At 42.4% G+C, this 22316-nt stretch overlaps 1 protein-coding gene across 1 annotated transcript in view; it reads right to left on the reverse strand.

The window, feature by feature from the left end:
* Positions 1-493: 493 nt before the first annotated feature.
* The window catches only part of LOC103353518 (THADA armadillo repeat containing), a 62461-nt gene continuing 40638 nt past the window's right edge, over positions 494-22316 (reverse strand). Inside the window, exons 8-10 of the mRNA XM_008276534.1 lie at positions 20442-20610; positions 3653-3756; positions 494-599 (exon numbers count right to left, since the gene is read on the reverse strand). Coding sequence (XP_008274756.1) covers positions 494-599; positions 3653-3756; positions 20442-20610 — 379 coding nt within the window. The remainder of the gene's footprint in view (positions 600-3652; positions 3757-20441; positions 20611-22316) is intronic.

The following is a 22316-nucleotide window of genomic DNA, read 5'->3' on the forward strand; positions in this document are numbered from 1 at the left end:
GTTTGTTTGTTAAATAGTCGGAGAGGAGGGTTCCATTGATGTCCCTGCTCACCAGCTAAACAGGGTTTGAAGACAGAAGCAGCACATGAGGTGATACCTGGGCAAAAGTGAGTGTTTGTAACTTGCTGAGGATATGAATGGACAGTAGAGAAGCAGATTCTGCTGCAGCGCTGAGTGCCTTCACAAGTTTCTTATACGACCAGTTAGCTCTCAGTTACAGCAACATTACTGCCATTACAGGTCTTGTTGTGTTTTTCACTGTGATGGCAGAAACTCACTATTTTATAACTGCTGTGTACGGCATGAATTAAAAAGCTACGATCTGCTGGCTGAGAATTGGTAGACGCTATATCATGTCTCTTGCACAGGGAGGGCCATACATATATATATATATGTGTGTGTGTGTGAGCATCTGATAGCCATGGCAGCACACATGCATGCCACCATATGGATGCAGGGAGTGGGCAGGAGTTGTGTTTGTGCTCTGCATGTTTTATGAACTGCAGTGGTGCTCACCTTCCAGAAGGCTGATCTTGGGCCCGCACAGACACACCAACACATCCAGAAAGGCTCCTCTGGTCACCACACAGCTGTTCTGTCTGAAAAGAGAGACACAACATAACCTTGTTTTGATCTTCAGTAGCAAAGACAACTGGTGAGATTCGGTTAAATCAGAAAGCTTGAAGAAGCTTTTAAATGTGATGTGTAACAACACAAAGTTTGCTCTTAAGAACCCTCTGTAATGAAGGATCTCTTTTATTAAAGAGGTTGTTTAAATGGTCCCGAAGCACTTATTGATTTACTGAGATAACTCTGCAGCCTCCAGTCACCGATCATCTGTTTCCCATTAAGATCACAGACTGCGATTTTTCTCAGAAACAGGCTCATGTCTCACCACAAACTATTAAATTAGGCCACTGGACATTTGTAACTCAATGAATCCATTGGTTGTGAGAATCTTCATGATGTGGTGAGGAGGTCTCTCGGGCTAATGTCCTGTCCCTGTCGATTCCAGACAGCGAAAGGTTATATTTAACTTTCTAATCTGATGTTCGATCGAACCATTACACCTCAGGGCACACTTAGTGGTGTATTTTTGTCTGGAGTTTTAGGTCATGTTTTGTGTTTTGGTTTCTCTTGTTATATTCTGTGACAATTTGATTAAATCTCACACCCGGATATGTCTGTTTACATTCACTCAGTAGTGTCGAAGCTGTGACTTCATCTCAGACACACAGTCGAGTTGAGCACCTCGACAAATCCATTCACTTAAACAAGACATAATTACTGTTTTTTTTTTCTCCTGTAAGGTTTTCACATGTGGGACATTTAGTGCCCACAGGGGGTTACCAATACTGAGGACATACTCTATGTTACTACTCACACTTGTCATTAGCTTCCACACTTGTCTCCTGTTTGCTCTGTGCAAACACAACTTCAGCCAGATTGTCAGTGAATTTTGTCATGTGTCTGCTGGTCACAGATAAATCAGTGGCACTGAGGAGCACAGAAATTTGTCGTTTTTTATAGAATTTGGTTTGAGCAAACGGTTCATTCTTAGCAATTTTTCAAAACAAGACCTAAAGAATAAAGTGATTTTAATTAAATATCAAGATTGTTGGATTAGATTCACTTAATTTTGTTCTCAGTGGAACTGAGGGTCACGCATGATACGGCCAAGGACAAGAAGAATGATTCTTTCTGTTTTTGCAGTTTGTGGCTCTAATAAACAGGTTAACCTTTGATTTTTTAGAAGATAACAAGCCTCCGATGGGTTTTGGGATTCAGACGGTTAACATAACAAAAACATCAGAAATGTGAAAGATAGCCTAAGAACTAAATATAGCCTAAAGTCCCCGATATGTGGTGAAAAGACAAACAACCTAAACATAAAAACCCCCACAAAATTAGGTATAAAGAGCTGAAACTAAAATCAGCTAATGTTGCTTTTGTTGAGGTTACAAACGAGGCTATAGTTTAATTGTACTGCATTACTGAGGGAGGGTTTCTGCTGTTGCTACTCTACAGTCACTGACTGTTCACCGTTGGTCGGTTAATCAGTAAAACAACTGCTCTGTTAAGCGCTGTTCCTCTCAGTTAGCTCCTACGGCCACGTTTGGATGATACATGACTAATTAAAGTGTACTGACCAAGACAAAAAGCTACTGTTATCAGTGGGCCAATGGTTGAATAGAACAGTGATGTGGGTTTGAATTGTGGCAAATCCTCGCAGTCGAAAATATGCAAACATCATATGAGACGCCCCGAGCTGTATGATCCTGAAGTCGACTGGTTGTACACTGTTTACAAACAAACAAACGCATAACTCTTAATTACTCCCTACTAATTCATAAAAAATATTCAGTGACCACTGTGAAGCCCGTCACGATGTCGACCTACTAAGGCTATATCATTTGTGAACGTAAGGAGGATCCATCTATGGTTTGTGTAGATGTGAGGCAGCATGTGTGGCCGCTGTGAAACGTGTGCGTGTTCAGTTTGTGTGAGTTCAATCAAAAGTATGACCGCAGCCCTGTGAAAGCCCACAAGTGTGTTTGTGAGAGAACAAGAGACACAGTGTGTGAGCTTGACGTCATGTTTTCATCACTCAGATATTAATATCACACACACGCCCCCACACCAATCCTCCGCACGCTTTCACACACATGCATGCACAACACACATGATGGGGCAGATGGAGTGTGTGTGTGTGTGTGTGTGTGTGTGTTAACTGGGAACAGATTGGCAGGGATGAGTCTTGTGAAGCGGGTTAAGTGTATCTGTGCGTGTCTGAATGTGAGTTCACCTTATAAAAAAAAAAAAAGGCTGTAAGAAGTTGAATCATTAGATCACAATCCAAACAATACACTAGAGGGCTTGTAATAGGTTGGTGCTGCGCCCGCTGTGCCACCGCAGAGCCAAAGTCAACTGCAGTCAGCTACATGGGCATTCGCAGTCATCGTTACGGCGCTGACACCCCGTTGGAGCCAGAAAAAGTCCAAAATGACACAACACAGAAACGGTGTGAGGCCAAAACCCAACACTGACTCAGACCAGGCGAACAATGCATTCCGTCCCTTTTGGAAGGCGGCCGCTTCAAATTAGTGGTGTTCTGGACGAGTTAGGAGGTTTTCTTTTTCCAAAAACAGAGATCCTCTGACCTGTGATGTCCTTAGATCCGGGCGCCGGGCTGTGTGGTGCTGCATGATCAAACGGACAGACGATGGGTGCGCTCTGGTGAGCAAGAATTCACCTCGTCATCTTAATAAAGGCTCATCAGTGTAACCAAGCGCAGCTAGCTGGGCTAGCGTTGCTAACCCAGCGACCCTGTGTTATCTGCTGTAGACCTGAGCACGGGGGGAGACTGGAGACCCGGGCCTGACCCCAGTCAAGCAGGAGGGTGGAGGGGGGTGTATCTGTAGTGAGAGGGCCAGAGGTGTGTGTGTTGGTGGGGGGGGGGGTCCATGGATGGGTCAGCAGGCGGCCTCTTTGAAATGGAAGCCTGGGCAGGACATGAAGCGGACACAGCCAGGGAGGGGATGTACGCTGAGACAAGGAGCTATTCTTCTGGTGAGGGAGTTGGAAGAGAGGGATGGATGCTTATCTTTGCTCGTGTGTGTGTGTGTGTGTGTGTGTGTGTGTCTCGGATTACCGAGAAGCGAGCCACATGCGCTGATGGAGGGCTTCGCCAATGCCACTTCCTGCTGGCAGGGGTCTGTGTGAGTCAGCCTGGTAGGAGCGCAGCAGAAACAGCACCTGCAGACACACACAAACACACACACATGAATTCATGAGCACACGATTATCATTTATTACATTTATAGATGAGACAGCATCAAAAAGAGAACTGGAGTCGATCTATTGATTAGCTGGTGTCAACTATTAAATTCATTGACAACTAGTTTAACAATCAATCAATCAGTTTGAGCAACTAATTAAAAAGAAAAGTCAAAAATGATTGACTCCAGGTTTTTGAATGTGAATGTTTTCTGGTTTCTTTCCTCCTTAATGACAGGACACTGAACCTATTTGGCTTGTAGACAACATTTCTCACCATTTTCTGAAAAGAGAACTGATTCATTGACAATGAAAATTATCTTTAGCTGTAGCCCACGTCAAAACAAAAGTAGATTCACAAACCGGAACCAAAAGGCTTCAACTACAGACACATGAACAGTCCTCCAGTGAATCAGACACTAAACACCAGTAGGTGTGAACGTGTCCACCTGCTGATATGTTTTAATCCTGTAATAGACCGACCCTCTATCTTGGATGCTCACCCGCCTCCTGCCTATGTGACTCAGCTCGGCAGGTGATTTGCTGAGTTTTTACAAGTTGGAAAAGGTCCAGACAAACAAAACAGTCGACCACAACCTGGTATGAACATACGAGAATCTAGAACTAGAGCCTCATGCTTGTCTGACTCCCCCGACCAGTCAGGATGCAGTTTATATGCACATCTGTCCAGACCTGACCTTTGACCTTGAACCAGTCTTACATGCTGCACAGATGAAGACTCTGAGATGAGATGTGTTGGTGCATTAATGCTGGATTTTTATATTTAAAATCAGATTTAAACATTTGTTCAGCACGTCAATTAATAAGAAGCAGGACAGTTAAATATTCTTGTCTTTACTGACTACTGGCCTCGTCCTCAAACAGAACCTGATGTTGGAGTTTCTTCACTTTTAAACCACCAGAGGCATCCTCCGCTTTTCTTTGACCTTTGACCTTTGGGGCATAAGATGCCATCACTTCACAATTTTATGGATGTTGGACATCCATCTATTGTCTACACACCGCTTAATCCTCACGAGGGTCATGAGGGGCTGGAGTCTATCCCAGCCGACTTAGGGTGAAGGCAGGAGACACCCTGGACAGGTCACCAGTCTATCACAGGGCCACACTTAGAGACAGACAACCAAGCACACTCACATTCACACCTACAGACAATTTAGAATCACCAATTAACCTCAGCATGTTTTTGGACTTGTGGGAGGAAGCCGGAGAACCCGGAGAGAACCCACGCTGCACGGGGAGAACATGCAAACTCCACGCAGAAAGATTCCGGTGCCCCCACCGGGACGCGAACCGGCGACCTTCTTGCGGCGAGGCAACAGTGCTACCAACTGCGCCACCCTGCAGCCCTCATGTTGGACAGTTGTGTGATTTCATTTTTAATAATTAATGTATGAAATTCAGAGTAATATCTGAAAAAGACTGTAATCGGTTCATCATTGAGTCCAAATGAACGCTTCGTACAAGAAATATGACGATCCTGAGAAAACGATGGACGACCTGAAAGCATAACGCATAAAAAGTAAACGCTGCACTGCAGGTCCAGGCTTAGTTTAATATGAACAAATCACACTTGTATTAAAAATGCCTGTGATCACACAAATATATTTTATTGTTATTTTATCATTTCACTATATGTGGACTTAAGCACAGCGCTCTCTTGCTCTACATGGAATTGTTCAAAAACTCTGCTCTATTTTACTACACATTTTCACTGAAACATGTAGAAATCATACTGAAAATGAGTATATACATGAGAAAATACAGTTTAAAATGATTATTGGTTGCATCTCCTTTAATGTATTATGTTGTGTTGAACAGGCAGAGACATGAGCATGTTAATCCTCCACAGCACTCCCACCAACCGCTGGCGCTAAACCTAAATTAGCCTTCAGAAGAAGACAGCTAGTATCCTCCCTTTTGATGTATTTATTTCTACTTTGCGTTGACCAGACAACACGCTGCCTCCTGCAGAGAACAGTCCATTCTGGCACTCGACTTCTGAATAGGAAAAGAAGGAGCTTTCCCACTGGAGATTGAATCGTTCTTTTCACTGTGGCTGATGTGACAGTGAGCGACTGAGCCAGTCTGCAGCAGGTGGACTGGCGGTTGGGAGTGTTCAGAGGCCAGGACACAGGCTGGCTGGATGGCTGGCTGGATGGCTGGCTGGCTGGGGTGTGTATTCTGGGCCTTGGTAAGTATACTCTTTAAGCTGGGGCCACGGCCACAGACCAGTAGGAAGCCATTCATTACGCTGTGCAGGGAAGGCAACATGGGGAAAAACCAGGCCGACCACGTAGCACCAAGCCTGGCCGCTGAGTCCTGGCCTGCCCCATCTCTTCTCCTGCAGTCTCCACGCCCAGGCAACACCCACTGGCTCTCACAAACAGCTTTCACACCCCCAGGTCCTTCTTCCCCCTCGCTGTCACTCTCTAAGGGCTTTTCCACCTACGAGGAGCCAGCGTTGGAACAGATTCCCAAACCAAATATTGAACATTTCCAAGTGATTCCACCGTCACGAAGCTGGTTCCAGTCACACTTGGAGAAGCATCTGCAAATATTCACATCGTGGAATCCAACGTGACTAACAAATCAAAGAATGCGTCTCCATTTTCAGTGTTAGCTCGAACCGGATTGTGCAGATTCTCAGACAGGGCTCACCTGCATAACCTGTAAAATTGCACTTTTCTTAACCAATTGACATCATGACCTCTTGTTGCAACTTGTGTTTGACAAAGGAGTTATTTCTGCATTGTACCAACATCCTGTTTCCATCAATGCAGCGGTAACGTACTCGGATAACCTTGTTAACTTACATAGGACCTATGACACCCCAAGCTATTTCAGATCAGCTTCGTTGGACACAAAATAAGCAACGGTGTCATCTCCTATTCTTGCTAGTAAACAACCAAACAGGACACTGAAAGTTTGGAGGCTTGATTTCAAGATAATTTAGGAAGATGTAAAAAAAATGTCTTAATCAAATGTGGCCTTGATGGTACACTAATACGAAGAGGATCTATTATCTAATCTGGTGTTAAGCTCAACCACTGCCCTGTTGGAGGTGATGTGGAAGTCAGAATTGTCTAACTTAGTCGGTAATCGCTTTGCTGAAACTTCATGCAACATTCTGGACGGCTGCTGATCTGTTCTGCGGCCGATGTCGTTGCGTCCACTTATGAAATTGTCCGCTTTCTTTGGAAGCACAAGTGAGCTCAGCGAAAGGTCACTTGAGCAGCGACACCAGTGCCAGCTGTGGTTCCAGTGGCAGCGGCAGGGCTCCGTGTCTTCACTCTCTCGCTGCGCTCCACATCTACACCTCATCCACTGGGCTGGGAAGTCCCTGCATGGGAGGCTGAACCGGCTCAATCCAGCCCGGCATGAAGAAAACCGAAATATTTATAGAAAATGCTGCCTCCCTGTTCCTCCTCCCAAAGACAGCGCGCACAACTACACCCCACGAGGGAGGAGATGCTGGGATTGGATCGAGCTCAAATGAATGGGAAGACGATAAGGCAGCAGCACAGAGACCTGCTGCAGGCTGTGGGACCGCAATCCAACAGATACCGACCATTTAAGAGAAATGACAAAATAATAATAATAATAAAACACAAGTATTTCTAATTGATGTAATATCACAACCTGGCTGACGGAGAAGCTGCACAGACATGTTGATCTAGCATTTATTGTTGATGTTATTGAATATATTTAGTATGTTGGGTAGCGCTTACCATCATCTTTATTATCGAAAAACATGGTTATTAAAATTACAGGTCTTGTAAGGAATTCGTAAGGCCGTATGGAGACTTGTACTCCTCGTTCTATTACATTTCCTCGGAGCTTTTACTTTCAGCTGATGTTGTGTGTCATGTTATGCTGAGCAGGTGGACTGTAGCTGGTGCATCGTGGCATTTAACGGGTTTAATTAGAGCAACGACACTGAACCAAACAGTAAAGCTGTGAGCCACAAAATCAAATAAATGAGCTGAAACACACTGAACTACTAACTAAAGAAGAGGGATTCTTTAAGGATTTGATTTGTTATTAATATAATAAATTAAACTTTTAAATCCTTTTGTCTCCCCCCTCTGGCAGTGACAGTGATTACACAACCGCAGTCCACCAGTGCTTGTGACGCACGTATCGCCGTCGATCACTTTTGTTATTGGACTGTCATCCTTCCTTTAAATGCCAGTTTCTTTTTTATATTTCGGAGCATCCCAAAGCTTTTCTTGGGTTTTTCCACCATAGGATCCACTACGCTACCGGCTGCTGTAGCGTACTCCGTCTCCGTTGCTACGGCTACTTCCCTCTACAGCTCTGGCAAACCAGTCACGCTTCCCGTAAGCTGCATCACTGCTGGTGTCGCCGCAGAACCCATTCCTGAAACTCTAGTTTACTGAAAATACAGAGAGATGTATGATGGGCTCAATCAGGCTTTATGTAACAACAGCTCATTCATACGCAGAAATCGCTCATTTACTTTATGACCGAGCAGCAGCATCACCACCCTCCCTCTAGACCTTTGGTTGGAGCTTTATGGTGCAAAGGACTTGCCACTGCTGTGCTAAATATGAAGGAGATCAATCCTATTTGTATGCCTTGTTTTCTAGTGAGGCGTTTAACTGCTTGTGCATGTGCGTCTATTCTGTGTGTGAGTGTGTGTTGCAACGAGCCTTACTCCACTTTTGGGCCCGGTAAAAATAGTGGTGGTGGATGTGAGGTCCCTTCAGACTCTGTTATCAGCCTGCCCTGCCGTCCCTCCCACTGCCGCAACCACAGACTGACCACACGTTGCTGCGAGCACGCACACACACACACACACACACACACACACAGCAAGTGCAAGTGCAAATAATTGCACGGCAATCCATGGCTCCGTCCAGTAAAACACATGCACAAAGAAACACATAAATCGGCATTCACATAAAAGTAGATAGTGGGTAGGCAAAGTGTGGACGCGCCCAATTAGGCAAAAAGAGATCCCAATAAAGATGGGCTAAATATAAAAGGAAATAAACATTCTCTGGCTCTATATAGCTGTATTCTTGCACAAACAAAGCTTACTGCACTCTAGACACCATGTCATACTTCCTCACATATGCATATGGGTGTGACAGCCAAGTCATTTTGTGGTGTGTATATCTGTGTGTACTGTATATCTACCCCCTTTGTCAAAATTTACAACAGCGCATCTCAACTAGCCCCCCGGGAGCTGTTTGTTATTTCCATTATGCCCAGAGAGGGGTATATATTTTGGTGCTGGCAGGACAGTAGGGTGTGTGTGTGTGTGTGTGTGTGTTTGGAATGATGACACTCAGCTGCTTCTTGTCATCACTCCTGCGTGTGTCTCCGAGCAGTAAAATGCGAGCTACCTCAACAACAGCAGTAAAATGCAGCGATCTGCTCACTTTCAGTTTCTTTATCTGAAAATTGAAACTCACGTCACATAATGAGATTGTGACTTGAAGCCTTGTCGTTTTTTTCAGGTTTTACATTTAGCAAAATAAAAGCAAATGCTGTTTTTCTTACTGTCTTGTACCAAACATTGATGTTATCGCTCTACCACTCTCCCCACATTCTGCCAGGATGTGGACCGCCCAACCAGGGACGGTGGGACCTTGGACCTGCTGTGTGCGGACACTGGGGATGCATATTAGGTAATCATTGTTATTTTCTTTTACTTTCTTTCTGTGTTTTTGGATGCTGCTGTTTACAATAATTTTCCCAGGTCTGGGATAAATAAAGTCTATTTTATTCTCTCGGCCCACAGAATCTAACCCTCCAAAATATTCCAACGTGGGTCATAATAGATGGTTTTTCATGGTACCTTTTAGAATTGGAGCCAAGGGGGGGAAAAAAGGCATTCTTGTTATTAAACTAAAACAATACCTGCCAAAATAATAATTACATATTAATAAATTGTTCTGACCTCAACACATTTAAGTCCCTTTTAAAAACTCACCTTTTAAAGATCGCTTTTAATATTTAACTGTTTTACATTTTTATTTTGTACCTGCGTTCTCTACCTTGTTTTAAAATCTGTTTTGTATTTAACTTGTTTTGTTCCTGTTTTTATCTTATTCCCTGTTAAGCGACTTTGAGTATCGTGAAAAGCGCTATACAAAATAAATGTATTATTATTATTATTATTATTATTATTATTATTATTATAATAAATGAATGATAGAATGACATTTTGAACATTTTCTAAAAGGGCAATTGTAAAATCAAGTCAGCACAGGTTTCAGAAGAAAATACTGCAAGATACAATCTTCAGACTTCTGATTTCATGATGCTGCTGAGATAAATGTATCTCAAAATGTTCACACTGAAAGTTTAAATATAACTAAACAACTGATCAATACAGATTATTAGTCATCAAGGAGGTCGATATTTTGGAACTGATATACATTTGCAATAAAAATGAAAACCTTGGTGTCAGAATTTAGAAGAACACAAGGTTCAAAACAAAACTTTGTGTTGTGAAATGTCTTCGTTCAAGTTTAATTAAAACATTTAGTGTTGTGGGCGGGACAGTGAGAGGCTCTATAGTATGACACCGATGCGATAATCAGCCCAACTGTGGAGACTCCCTGCAGACTCCTCTGTAGACATGCAAGCAGCTCATGTGTGCATGGTGATAAAAGGCAAGACGTTGCAGAAACAAAGTTGCAAATTTTGAACTGAATTATTTAATCAGAAATTATTTAAAAACAATAACACAACTCATACTTGGGAAAATGCTTAATATCAGATCCAAGAATTGGCCGGGCTGATAATCACTCGCCTTCTGGTATAAATCTATAGAATTTTAAATCAGTAGAGCAGGGGTGTCCAATCCTGCATGTTTTAGATGTTTCCCTCTTCCACCACACCTGATTCAAATGATCAGCTCATCATCAAGCTCTGCAGAAGCCTGATAACGATCCTGATCATTTGAATCAGGTGTGTTGGAAGAGGGAAGCATCTAAAACATGCAGGACTGTGGCTCTCGAGGACCAGGACTGGACACCCCTGCAGTAGAATGACCGGAAGAAGTTTTGATTCAGAGATATTGAAAACATTTTAAAATGATCTTTTTCTATTAATTCTTAAAGACCGACTTTTGTGAGAATCAAGATTTTGAAATTATTAACGTGCCATGTTTAGTTTATTATATGACCGCATCTATGAACAAGCTAACAAGACAAAGCTAGACAGTAGACGATGAGCTTCTGCAACCAGGGTTAAAAAATATCCATATTTGATGCCAAAGGAATATGGAAGTGACATTCATATGGCATGTGGAGCTCTACTCTGCAGTGAAGCAGAATGTTTTACATCGAGTGGTCAACCCTGAAGTTGTCTTATTGTTGATCTTTCCCTCTAACCACATTGCATGGCAGACATCATTATGGAAGGAGCCCATAGTCAAACATTTGTTATTGTTGGGCCCCGACTGACCCACAATACGTATGGCCATTTTGTGTTTCCTCATTCACCAACCAGAGCTGAAATGGCAACAATTTTAACATATGATTAATCATTTTGGTCATTGTTTTCAGCAAAAAATGCCATAAATTCTCTTGCAACAGCTCTCCAATATGAATATTTGCCAGATTCTTGGTTTTCTATGTTCATAAATTTAAATGTTGAGTCAGACAAAATGAAGCGATCTGAATTTTGTGCGTCAGGGGACAGTAGGAGTCGTATTTTACAGCTATGACATTTTATACGCTGAGCAGTCTGAAGAAAATTAGTCTCAGATGTATTGATAATGAAGATTATTGTTGGTTGCAGTCTTACACCACAGCAGTGATGAAATAATACGACTTCACCTTTTTGTGTGTTAATTACATTTAATCAGACACAACATTGAGTCCAATGTAGGCTAAAATAATTCAGGAGGTTTTAACACATTCGCTTTATAAACAGTCGCTCTTTAAGATGAGGACCAAAGGATGGAAGACATATAAGAATAAGGTTTCTACTTCATGGTAGAGGTGTTGTGATAAACCAGAATTAACAATAACAGATTTTTGATTTTGATTTTTTTTAAATTAAATAGTGAAATCATGATAATAATTTACAGATGATAACACTGTAAGTAATCCAGCACCAGTAATCATCTGGCTGACACTCCAACATACAGTAAAGTTACGGTTACCCTCTCTACCAACCTACACTCATATTTTGAGTGAAACTTATTTTCCACAAAAGATAAAACACACAAAAACAAAGTTGAGGATAAACTGACTAATAGCATTTTACCACAATTTTCTATCGATATCATAATAATGTTGTTTCTGTACATTGCTTTGGCCACGATAATTGTGCAGTGAGAATATAATATTGCAAAAACACAACATCAGAAGCACAAATCCATCACAAATTCGTGATGAATCAAATGTTATCCGGACAGAAGCAGAATGGAGAGACCTCTTTGGGTTCTAGGGGAAGCTGTCCACTTTGCCCAACCAGTAATCCCGCCTTGATGTTGCTCCACTAGCATAAAATGTCTGACACCAACATGTATCTGGAATAGCAGGCTGGCTGGGTGTTCAGGCCCAAGCATTCTTTCTCTGGTTCAGCCCAGAAGGTTTTCTCAGAAAACCCAGTCAGACCACTGGCCAAAGGCAGCAGTCAGCCGGCCAAAAGAAAATTATTTGAAGACAGCAGTGAAAAATGCATTTAGGAAAGCAACACCAACACCACTGCTGGCAAAGAAAAGAAGACAACGACACTCCTCCTCAGTCTCATTTAGCCTCTGTTGTGGAAATACACAAAGGATTATATCCGTCAAGTTGGCCCTCCTCAAACCACCACAGGCTGCAGCTTTAATACGTCTGGCCTGTACCAGGCCTTGTGGGCCAGGGCTGTTGCTGGCACGTGTCAAGAGCAGAGTCCGGTGTCGGGTTGGGTTAGTGCCGCTCTGTCCGGTGGGCTTGTTAAACTCGGTTTAGATTGTATCAACAGAGGTTTGAGGCAAGTTGGAGTGACTGAAGTGATTCCAGTGTTTTTTAAAGATAATTTGTTACAGAGAAGGGTGTTACCAGGCCATCCAGAGGACAACACTGCCTCCAGCTCAGCCAATAAATCAGGCTGAGCACATTTGAATTTGAGATCAGATATTTAGGTTATCCTGCCTGATCATGTTCCTTCAACATGTTATGATGATCTTAACCTTAATTTTAGAATAAACTCTCCAACATGTGTCCTATTTTTAAATCAGTTTTCCACCCCTACAAACCCCCTGAGGATCTCTGTCAGAAAAAGTGTTTTTTAAATTTGACAGGAGAACAATAAATCACTGAAGTGGAACTACGGCAATCAGCACATTCATTGTTCCATGCAAAGCAAATCTGTTGAAACTCTGTCTAAGTGTCAAGTTTAACTTCAGGGAACACTGACATGGAGACTTCTACTGTAGACCCAGAGCAGGTCATCATGACAGTGCCAACCTTTGAGGAACAGAAACATAAGATGCATTCCAATATCCATACCACCGTACTATATAGTTCACCAGACAAAGATCTAGTATGTCCCAACACCAAGTAGTACACCAGAAATACCAGAGCGTCCGACTACATCCAGTCACATTTTGCAGTTTGCACTCCATCATGCTTTTCTCGCCATTTTGATCACAATACTCTGTGCAGCTACATCACATACGTCACGGTGTCTTCAAGCTTGTGTACTGACAGGTCACAGCTCATTTCACACTAAAGACTGCAGCGACTAAAGTTTAAGACACATGAGTAGTATGTCCCAAATGTACACATATTGCATGAAACAACAGTTGTACAGCTGTAGTGTGTATTTAAAGTAAAAGGAAAAAGTATGTGATTTGAAATGCAGCCACCGGTGGTCCAGGAATACAGCTTCCTCCAACATAGCTAACCAGCGACGTTACATTCACGTGGAAACCTTCAGAGCAGCAAAATGAAGAGGTGAGAAAGTGATAGGAGAAGTGCTAAAAACTGCAGTTCCTTAAATGGCCACTTGATGCTGGCTCCCAAAGTGAGTCCTACATGTTAAAATGTCCAAGTTTAGAGCTAAAGTAAATATGTCTACAGCCCAAAAACTGTTTCGTTCTCTATAGCTAATTCGTCCTTAACAGGACAGTCAGTGACCTAGACACTAGATCTCTAGATCAGGGGTGTCAAACTCTGGTCCTCAAGGGCCGCAATCCTGCATGTTTTAGATGTTTCCCTCTTCCAGCACACCTGATTCAAATAATCAGCTCATCATCAAGCTCTGCAGAAGCCTGATAACGATCCTGATCATTTGAATCAGGTGTGTTGGAAGAGGGAAACATCTAAAACGGCCCTTGAGGACCAGGATTGGACACCCCTGATCTAGACTGTAGAGATATTTTCATACCTCAGCTCTGTAACACTCTACTTCTTGGCTCATTTTCAGATTAGCTGGAAGTTAGAAAGAGTTCAAAACTGCTGTTCAGGACACCTGTGGGTGACGTCACCAAGGATTTATAAGTCTTCATACACTCAACGGTTGCACCAACCTCTAGAACATATTTCACCCCAGAAAAGAGGAACAGGTTGCAGTCGGTTACGAAATATTTATTTTAAATCTGTGTCTGTTTCTGAGTCAACTCGATTGCTAGCTGACATTTATTCTAGCTGTTTGCTCACTGACAGTTGGTAAGCTGTGACTGATTAGTGCCCAAATTTTTTCCAGCTGGCTGCATGTGAGCAGATCATTGTGGAGCTACAACAGTTCACCATCTAGTCGTGTAAGCAGTCACTACATTACTGAGCTCCTACAATCACATTTTTCATGACAATGTGCGCATAAATCTCACCACATTACAAGGTATACTTCATCATAGTATGGAGTAATATGGAGTATGCTGGGATATTGAAAAATAATTTATGTAATCTAATATATAAAAAAAAGGGTACACAGCCATTAGAGGTCCTTTTTGTAATTGTTAGAATAGAGATCCAGTTTTGTCTGATCTACATAATTCAATATAACACAACTCATAAGACTTTTCACAGTGATGTAGTGGACCTGCAGAAAAAAAAAAAACATCCACAAAGATGGATTAGGGTTGGAAGGAAACATTTTCTTGTGTGTGGGTATCAGACTTCTTCACTCTGTGTGTGTGTGTGTGTGTGTGTGTGTGTAGGTGTGTGTGTGTGTGTGAAAGTCAGCAGGGTGGTAGAGCTGGACGCAGTAGCTCTGATGGTTCCCAGCTCCACACTTGGCCCACTAACAGTTGTTCTTTGACAATAACAGAGGAAGTCATTTCTCCCTCGAGCAAAAACATCTGCTACCTGTTACACACAAAAGCACCATATTAACATACATTAGACAGGGCCCAAGGCTAAACACAATGTCCTCATCATCTCGGCATAAACACGACACCAGTGTGTAGCGCAACGTGTATACGTACAACCAGTGAGTGTGTGTACATACCATACAGCAGTACACACACTCACTCACTTCCTAAAACCTTGGCGCATAACGTTTCGCTCACACAAGCACACGCCACGCCACGGTCTCTATCTCGTGACTGTGCGATGCCCCCCTTCACACGTACGCTGCACACCTCTATCTCTGTCTTACTATGTTTAGACCACTTCACCTGCATGCAGTTCTACAGCTCCTCCCACCACCTTCCCACAGTGAAACACTCCGCACATATCTGCCTCCATCATCTCCACGGTGCCCTCGCCCTCCTACCTACCCACCCGCTATCTACAGCCCAGGTAGAGATAGGCCTTGCAGATATACAGCACAGTCAGGACTGCTGTCAGAATTCTAGTTTTGTGTTCAGGAGATACTGAAAGCTTTGTTAACTATATCTAAATCTAATTTGATTACTAATTGCCACAGATGTCTGATTAGAGTTACTGAAAGTCTAACAAGGTAATAAAGTGCAGCTGTTCTTCACTTTAGATTTTACATACATATCATGCACTAAATATATCTATTTTAATGTACATGAAGGAGTCAAAGTGATGTAAATTAGTATTCACCAACTTCTGTGACCACCACTATGCTACAATAACATCAACGCGCTGAGAATGTGAAACGGGTTATTTTGATTTGATTTGGGCGTATTTGTGCTGAGATGAGGTTTTCCAGTCTGTATTCATGCTGCAGAAGTAGAGAAACTGAATGGACAGTGTGTGAGGTATAATAGCCTGGTTGCGCTTTTGGTGGCAGGAAAAAGGAAATTAAATCTCTCAGGAATGCCTGCAGGCATCAGCTGTACTGTATCTCGTACAGATATTTTCATGTCTGTGCAAATGTGACGTACCTCACATCTTAATTCTCCCTCATGAATGAGACGGAAAAAAGTTAAAGAAAACAATGTAAGAGACAAAAAAAATAAACCCTAAGTACTGTCTCTTTTTACAGTTCAGCATAAACAGCAGCATCCTCTGTCTGCTCAAATGCCTACATCCACAAAATACGAAGATAAAGATCAAAACCTGGTGAAAGATGAGCCAGGTGTGTCTCTTATCGCCTTAGTGGGAGTGCTGCTGTTTATTCCACTTATAAAATCCAAAACAAACAAATAGATGAGTGACATTTTTATGATGTTGACCAAAAGATGTCAACACAGCAACGGTAACTAAGAATGCGGGGCAACGTTTTTCAGCTCCTCCTGGAAAATTTCTAGGAATTCCCAGGCCAGATGAGATATGCAACCTCTCCAGCGAGTCCGAGGTCTACCCTGGATTCTCTTTCCAGGTGGATGTGCCTGGGAAACCTACAAAGGAAGGTGCTCTACGGCAGGAGGCATCCAGATTAAATGTTCGAACCACCCCAGGCTCGTAATGGAGCAGCGACTGTGCTCAAAGAACCCTCCAGATATCTGAGTCCAGCCACCCTATGGCGGAAACTCTTCTTGTATCCTCACTCTTTTGTCCCCATCTAGAGGTTATGACCATAGGTGAGAGCTGGTAAATCGAGACCTTTCCTTTCCGACTCAGTTCCCTCGTTTATTGTGACGGTCCAGTACAACACCTGCATTACTGCTGACACCTGCTACCTCAGACTTCATTGTCCCATCATTCGAGAACAAGATCCCAAGACACCTAAACTCCTTTGCTTGGTTCTCAAACCGGACACCCTCCTCACCAGGATGCACCTTGACATCCATCCATGAATATCACAGATAGGATCAGAGACACGGGGCGACCCTGGTGGACTCCCAACACCAACTGGACCCATGTTTTACTTTGTACCAAGAACACAAACACAGCTTTGGTTGTACAAGGACTTCAAGGATTTTAGACTAGTGGACTGCAGCACTTTTGCAAATTAAAAATGACGTGTCCAATGTTGTCTAAATGTTAATATAACTACAACTATAGGGTGGATACAGTGATGCTGTCCAACAAATTGACAACAAGTAGCGGGTGATATAGTACATACATGACAAATGACAGAAATAGTGAAGAGACACGTGATAGGACAAAGAAGTTACCTCGCCATACAACACCCATTACATAACAGTGTAAATTACACAGGACACGGCACAATACGATCTCAGCCTTTTGTACTCTAAGAGGAGTCAGAGGTGAAATAGACGTGAGAAAAAACAGGAGAAACAGGAGATTGTACAAACACACCCCTCCAAAAAAATACAAAACAAAAAGACAGACAGGAAGCAGAGAAACGCAGAAACAACGAGAAAAATAGATGAACATGGACAAGAAGAGACAAGATCAGGAGACATCTGGGGAAGCTCCACATGTGGCGGCCATGACAGGAAAGCAAACTAAAAACCACTCTCCTCCTGAAATCTCCTCTAAGCCTTTAAGAGGCCAACCTCCCCTCCTCCATCCATGCCTTCATCCCACAGCAGACCTCCCTGCAGCTCCGACCGCTATCAAACCATAAGTGTTCCATCTCATCCTCAAGAAAGCGATGCAGTTTTCGTCCTTTGTCTTTGACCCCTGGGTCTACCGCTCCACTCCCACCAGCTCCCTCACCGACCCCATCAGTGGTGTTAAATAAAAGGCCGGGGAAACTCCCTCTCCCCTTTTCCTCTGCGTGTGTTGATATTACCGGCAGACTGTTTGGTTGTGTTTGTCAGAGTGTGATGACAGAACTAAACACTGGTATTTACCCTGTGATAACCGCCTTGTCTGGACAGGCTCTGTGTGGAAACTGAGTGTGTGGGATTGACGGAGAATGTGAGGTGTGATGCGCCGCATGTATAAAGCTCTGCAGTGTTGTGATAACTGCTTTGGTTATTGCAGTCTATAATTTTTAAAAACATACATCACAACTTCAGTCCAGCTGTGACGATTTTCTTGTTTAAACTTGGATTAAATTATTACAAACTCATCAATGAACTGAGGACATGTGAAGGCTAGAAAGATCCAAACAGCACATACAAGCATGCTTTCATTGGTACTGAGTTTATGTTATGGAGATGCAGCTGTTATCATCTACCAGAGATGTGTGAGTATTCATGCTGTGCACACAAGTATACATAAACTGTATGTAGAGTGTAGATGTAAAGTTACTACAGGAAGTATTCAGCTCCTTTCATTTTTTTATGCTGTAGATTTAAATTCAAATTCATAAAACCAACATTTTATCCCATCAATCTACACTTATCCAAAACAACAAAGTGAAAGTGGGTTTTAGAAATTTTATAGAATTTATGAAGTCAATAAAATACGAAAACTTCTCAGAAAAATATTTAGACACTTAATTCAGTACTTTGCAGAAGCTACAGCTTAGATGTGTCTCTAAAAATCTCTACAAGCTTTGCACCATTTAATTTGGGAAGTTTGTCCCATTGTTCACGGTTGATCCTGTAAAGATCAGTCCGATTGATGGTCTCTTCACAGATGTTATGTGAGGTTTAAGTCTGGATTTTAGCCGAGCCACTTAAGTAAAGTCAGAGACTTCTGAAGTCACTCCGGTGTTGTCTTGGCTATATGCTTCAGGTCACTGGCATTCTTCCCAACTCTGACCAGTACATCTCTGTCACTGCGAGTAAAAAAACACTCCCATAGCATGATAGTGCCACCACCATGCTTCATCATAGGGATGGTACTTGCCAGATATTTGGACGGTAAGCTTCGCTCAACCGCGTGGTCCACAAATAGTTTGATTCCTGTCTCAACTCACCAGAGAATCTTTCTTTGTCAGAGAATCAGAGATTTAAATGCTGACTAGAAAACTTCAAACAGACTGTCATTCCTTTTATCCAGGGTAGTTTCTGTCTAACTGCTCTGACCTTGCCTGCCAGATTGACTGAGTGCAACTGAGGTCCCTCTGGCAGGGCTCAGCTACCTCTGTAGAGGACTTCTGAAAGTCTGTTCAAAGAACAGTTTTTCATCTATTGAAAAATGCATTTACAACAAAATTAAGTCGATTCAATTTTATTTGTATAGCGCAGTTTACAACATATGTCATCACATAGCGCTTAACAAAGTAAGGTATAGACCTTACAGATTTACACAGAGAACCCAACAATCCAATTGGGAATTGGGAATTAAGTAAGCAAAAAGTGACAGAGTCTGAATACTTTCTGAAGCAGCTGTATATAGATATGTGACATTCGTATTGCCACGTTAAAGACAATCTAGTTCTTCAGCTTTTCAACACTGCATGTCTGAATGTCTTGGCATTTTATCGCCACCAGTATATCAATACAATAGTGAACCCACTGACCAGGTCACCAGCGTTAATGTGCGTCCACGTCCACATGCATGAAATAATACAACAAGAAGACTCATTCATACAGAAACAAATGAAATCAGACATTTTTACAAATGCAATGGACCAGAGTGGAACTAAAACTACACACTGTATGTGTCTGATTTATAAGATCTGATTTCACTAGTTTGGTTTAAGAACTTACTTAAATGATTCACGAATTAAGTAAAAACATCAACACTTTCTGTCAACTAAGGGATTAATCAAGTTATAAATTCAGATTTAATGCCGACCAACTGCACTAATGTCCAGTCAGCCAGCAAATGTGGAATAGATGCTAATGTAAATGTAGTATATGTACAGCATTAATGTTTGGTATGTAGACTCTGACTGTGTGGCTCCCCAGAGGGAAGCATGGAAGGGAGTGGGAGTGACAGGGACTGCCTGCAAAGTGGGAAGCCACAGGTTTTGAAGTGTGTTGTGAGGTGTTACATGAATTATGACATATGGCATGACATAACACGTGATCAAAAACATATTGCGATAATCTCAAAAGACACACTGTACATGTAGAGAGTGAAAGCTCCTCATTGACCTTCGAATTATAGTTTGAATAGTTATTTTTCATGTCAATCAGCAGCATGGCAAATGAGTGAGGTAATGTAAAGCAGCTGATAGTCCCAGAAAAAGCTAGTCAAGGAGTTATTCGTTAGAAATATATATGTTAGGTGGTCTTATCCATATGACACATGCAACCCAGGTTAAGTGTGGGTCTGCGTAGATCTGTGTTAATTTGTATGAAGTACAGCAGACTGTCCTGTTGAGAAAAACATACTGGAAAGTCCTGCACCGACACTCTTACGATTGAGGTTTTGAGTCCAGCTCCAAATGAATACTTATGGTCATTCAAACCACTTGTGATTATAGCCCCCCCACTGAGTGTTATGTATAGGTAATGTGTGTGTGTGTACTGGTTTAAGTTGATATGCGTGGGAGCAGACCTGCAGCAGAGTCCCATGGATGTGGTTGTGCTGGATTTTGGGTCCCGGTTGTAGAGGAAGCTCCTGCACTAAAGAGCAGACAGTGGATGGGACCTGGGTGACCAGCACAAAGGGGACGAGAGCCCGGGCTGCCATTTCTCTGGTCCGGTACACAGCAGAGCGGCCACATCTGTGAAACACACACACACACAGACACACACAGACAGCAGCAACATTAGTGTCATGGAAAGTTATTAAAACTGTGGAACATGGATGGTCGCGTTGTTATGATAATCTTTCAGTCTCGCATTACGTAACATTGTATATTTGAGTTAATGCAGGAAGTTTTAAGGTTCCCCATTATGACAGATCAAGAGTTGTTATTATAACTGCGAAGTTTAATTTGTTTTACAGCTGTAACTTTATTATGAAAAATAATGTAATTACTGAGCATATTATCATTAATAATTATCATAATTTCGTTCTCTAGCCGCATTATGTCACGGATAAACTCTCCCGGTAGGAATGATGACCCCTGACTTATTTGATTTGGACAGTTGGTTGCTATTTTTATGCACGCGTTACGCAACATCTCCATCTTTTTCTCTTTCCATTACCGACTGCAAAATTTGAACATAAACAGCTCCCAGGCCAGCAGATGACCGATAAACCTGAAATCAAATATTTTCAAATCATTACCTACCCAGCCAGGAAATGAGCTACCAAAATTTTGTTTTTGCCCACACACAGTTCCCTCCATCCCGCTTACAGTGTGCACCGGTTGATGGAGATTGTGGCCAGTCACCCCATGCATGCTAAAATTAACCTTGTTTACAAGCTGATAGTCTTTCCTTCTCTAGTGTCATAACACAGCCATAGCTGACACGAGGGAAGGACACGACTAAGACCTGAATGAGATACGAGGTGGATGGGCTGCGACGGATCGAAACGGGCAGAGCAGCAGTGCCTGCTACTGACCAAAGAACGCAATCGCTTTCTTTGTTTTGGCCAAACGGATAGCTGGAGTTCAGTTCTTTGGAAAACGCCAACATAACTTAACGCAACATTTGTTTTCAAGTCAAAGCTTACTTTGGGTAATATGCTGCTTTCTCTGCCTGAGAAATAAATGAGAAGACTGACCCGGTCTCATGTCTGTCCATTACACATATGACAACAGCAAGCAGCTTGTTAGCCGCAGCGAGCTTCTTACATACTTGGTTTATGGCAAAAATTGTTTTAGAGTTCTCTTAAACACGAATGTCTCCTTTTCTCTGCCTATACAACCGAAAATATTTTAGTGGCATTTTGAGTTTGTTGAATAAATGTATTGAATGTGATTTGATGCGGCTAGTTAACTCTACGCCAGGGGTTCTCAACTGGTGTCACCCTGGGACCCACATGGTCATTGAGTCGCGACCCAATTTTTTTTAAGAATTCAATATAGTTTCCTCTGCAACGTGTATTTCAGAGCATACAACCATGCATAGTAACTGGACCATGACAACTGCATGTACAATACTGCACAAAAGAAAAAAGGGCACAAAACATATATATGATTTCCCGATTCCAGCATAGCAAATGAATAGTTGGCTATTCGGGTCCAGCCCTCGCATGAAAATCAACTTTTTCAATACTCTGGGTCATATTTACACTTTGCCATCTTGCATCCCAACATCAACACAAACTTCAAATGAACGTCAAACAAACTATGGTTACCATGCCTGTCAAAATAAAAGTTTTTTGAAAATAAAAAATAAGTCCAACCTGAGACACACATTATATATTATTTAATTTTGACCAGCTGTCCGCGACCCACCCAGAACAGGTCCGCGACCCACTTTTGGGTCGCGACCCACCAGTTGAGAACCCCTGCTCTACGCAACATAAAATCCAACT

The sequence above is a fragment of the Stegastes partitus genome, unplaced genomic scaffold (genome assembly GCF_000690725.1).
Source record: "Stegastes partitus isolate 25-593 unplaced genomic scaffold, Stegastes_partitus-1.0.2 Scaffold75, whole genome shotgun sequence".
Lineage (NCBI taxonomy): Eukaryota > Metazoa > Chordata > Actinopteri > Pomacentridae > Stegastes > Stegastes partitus.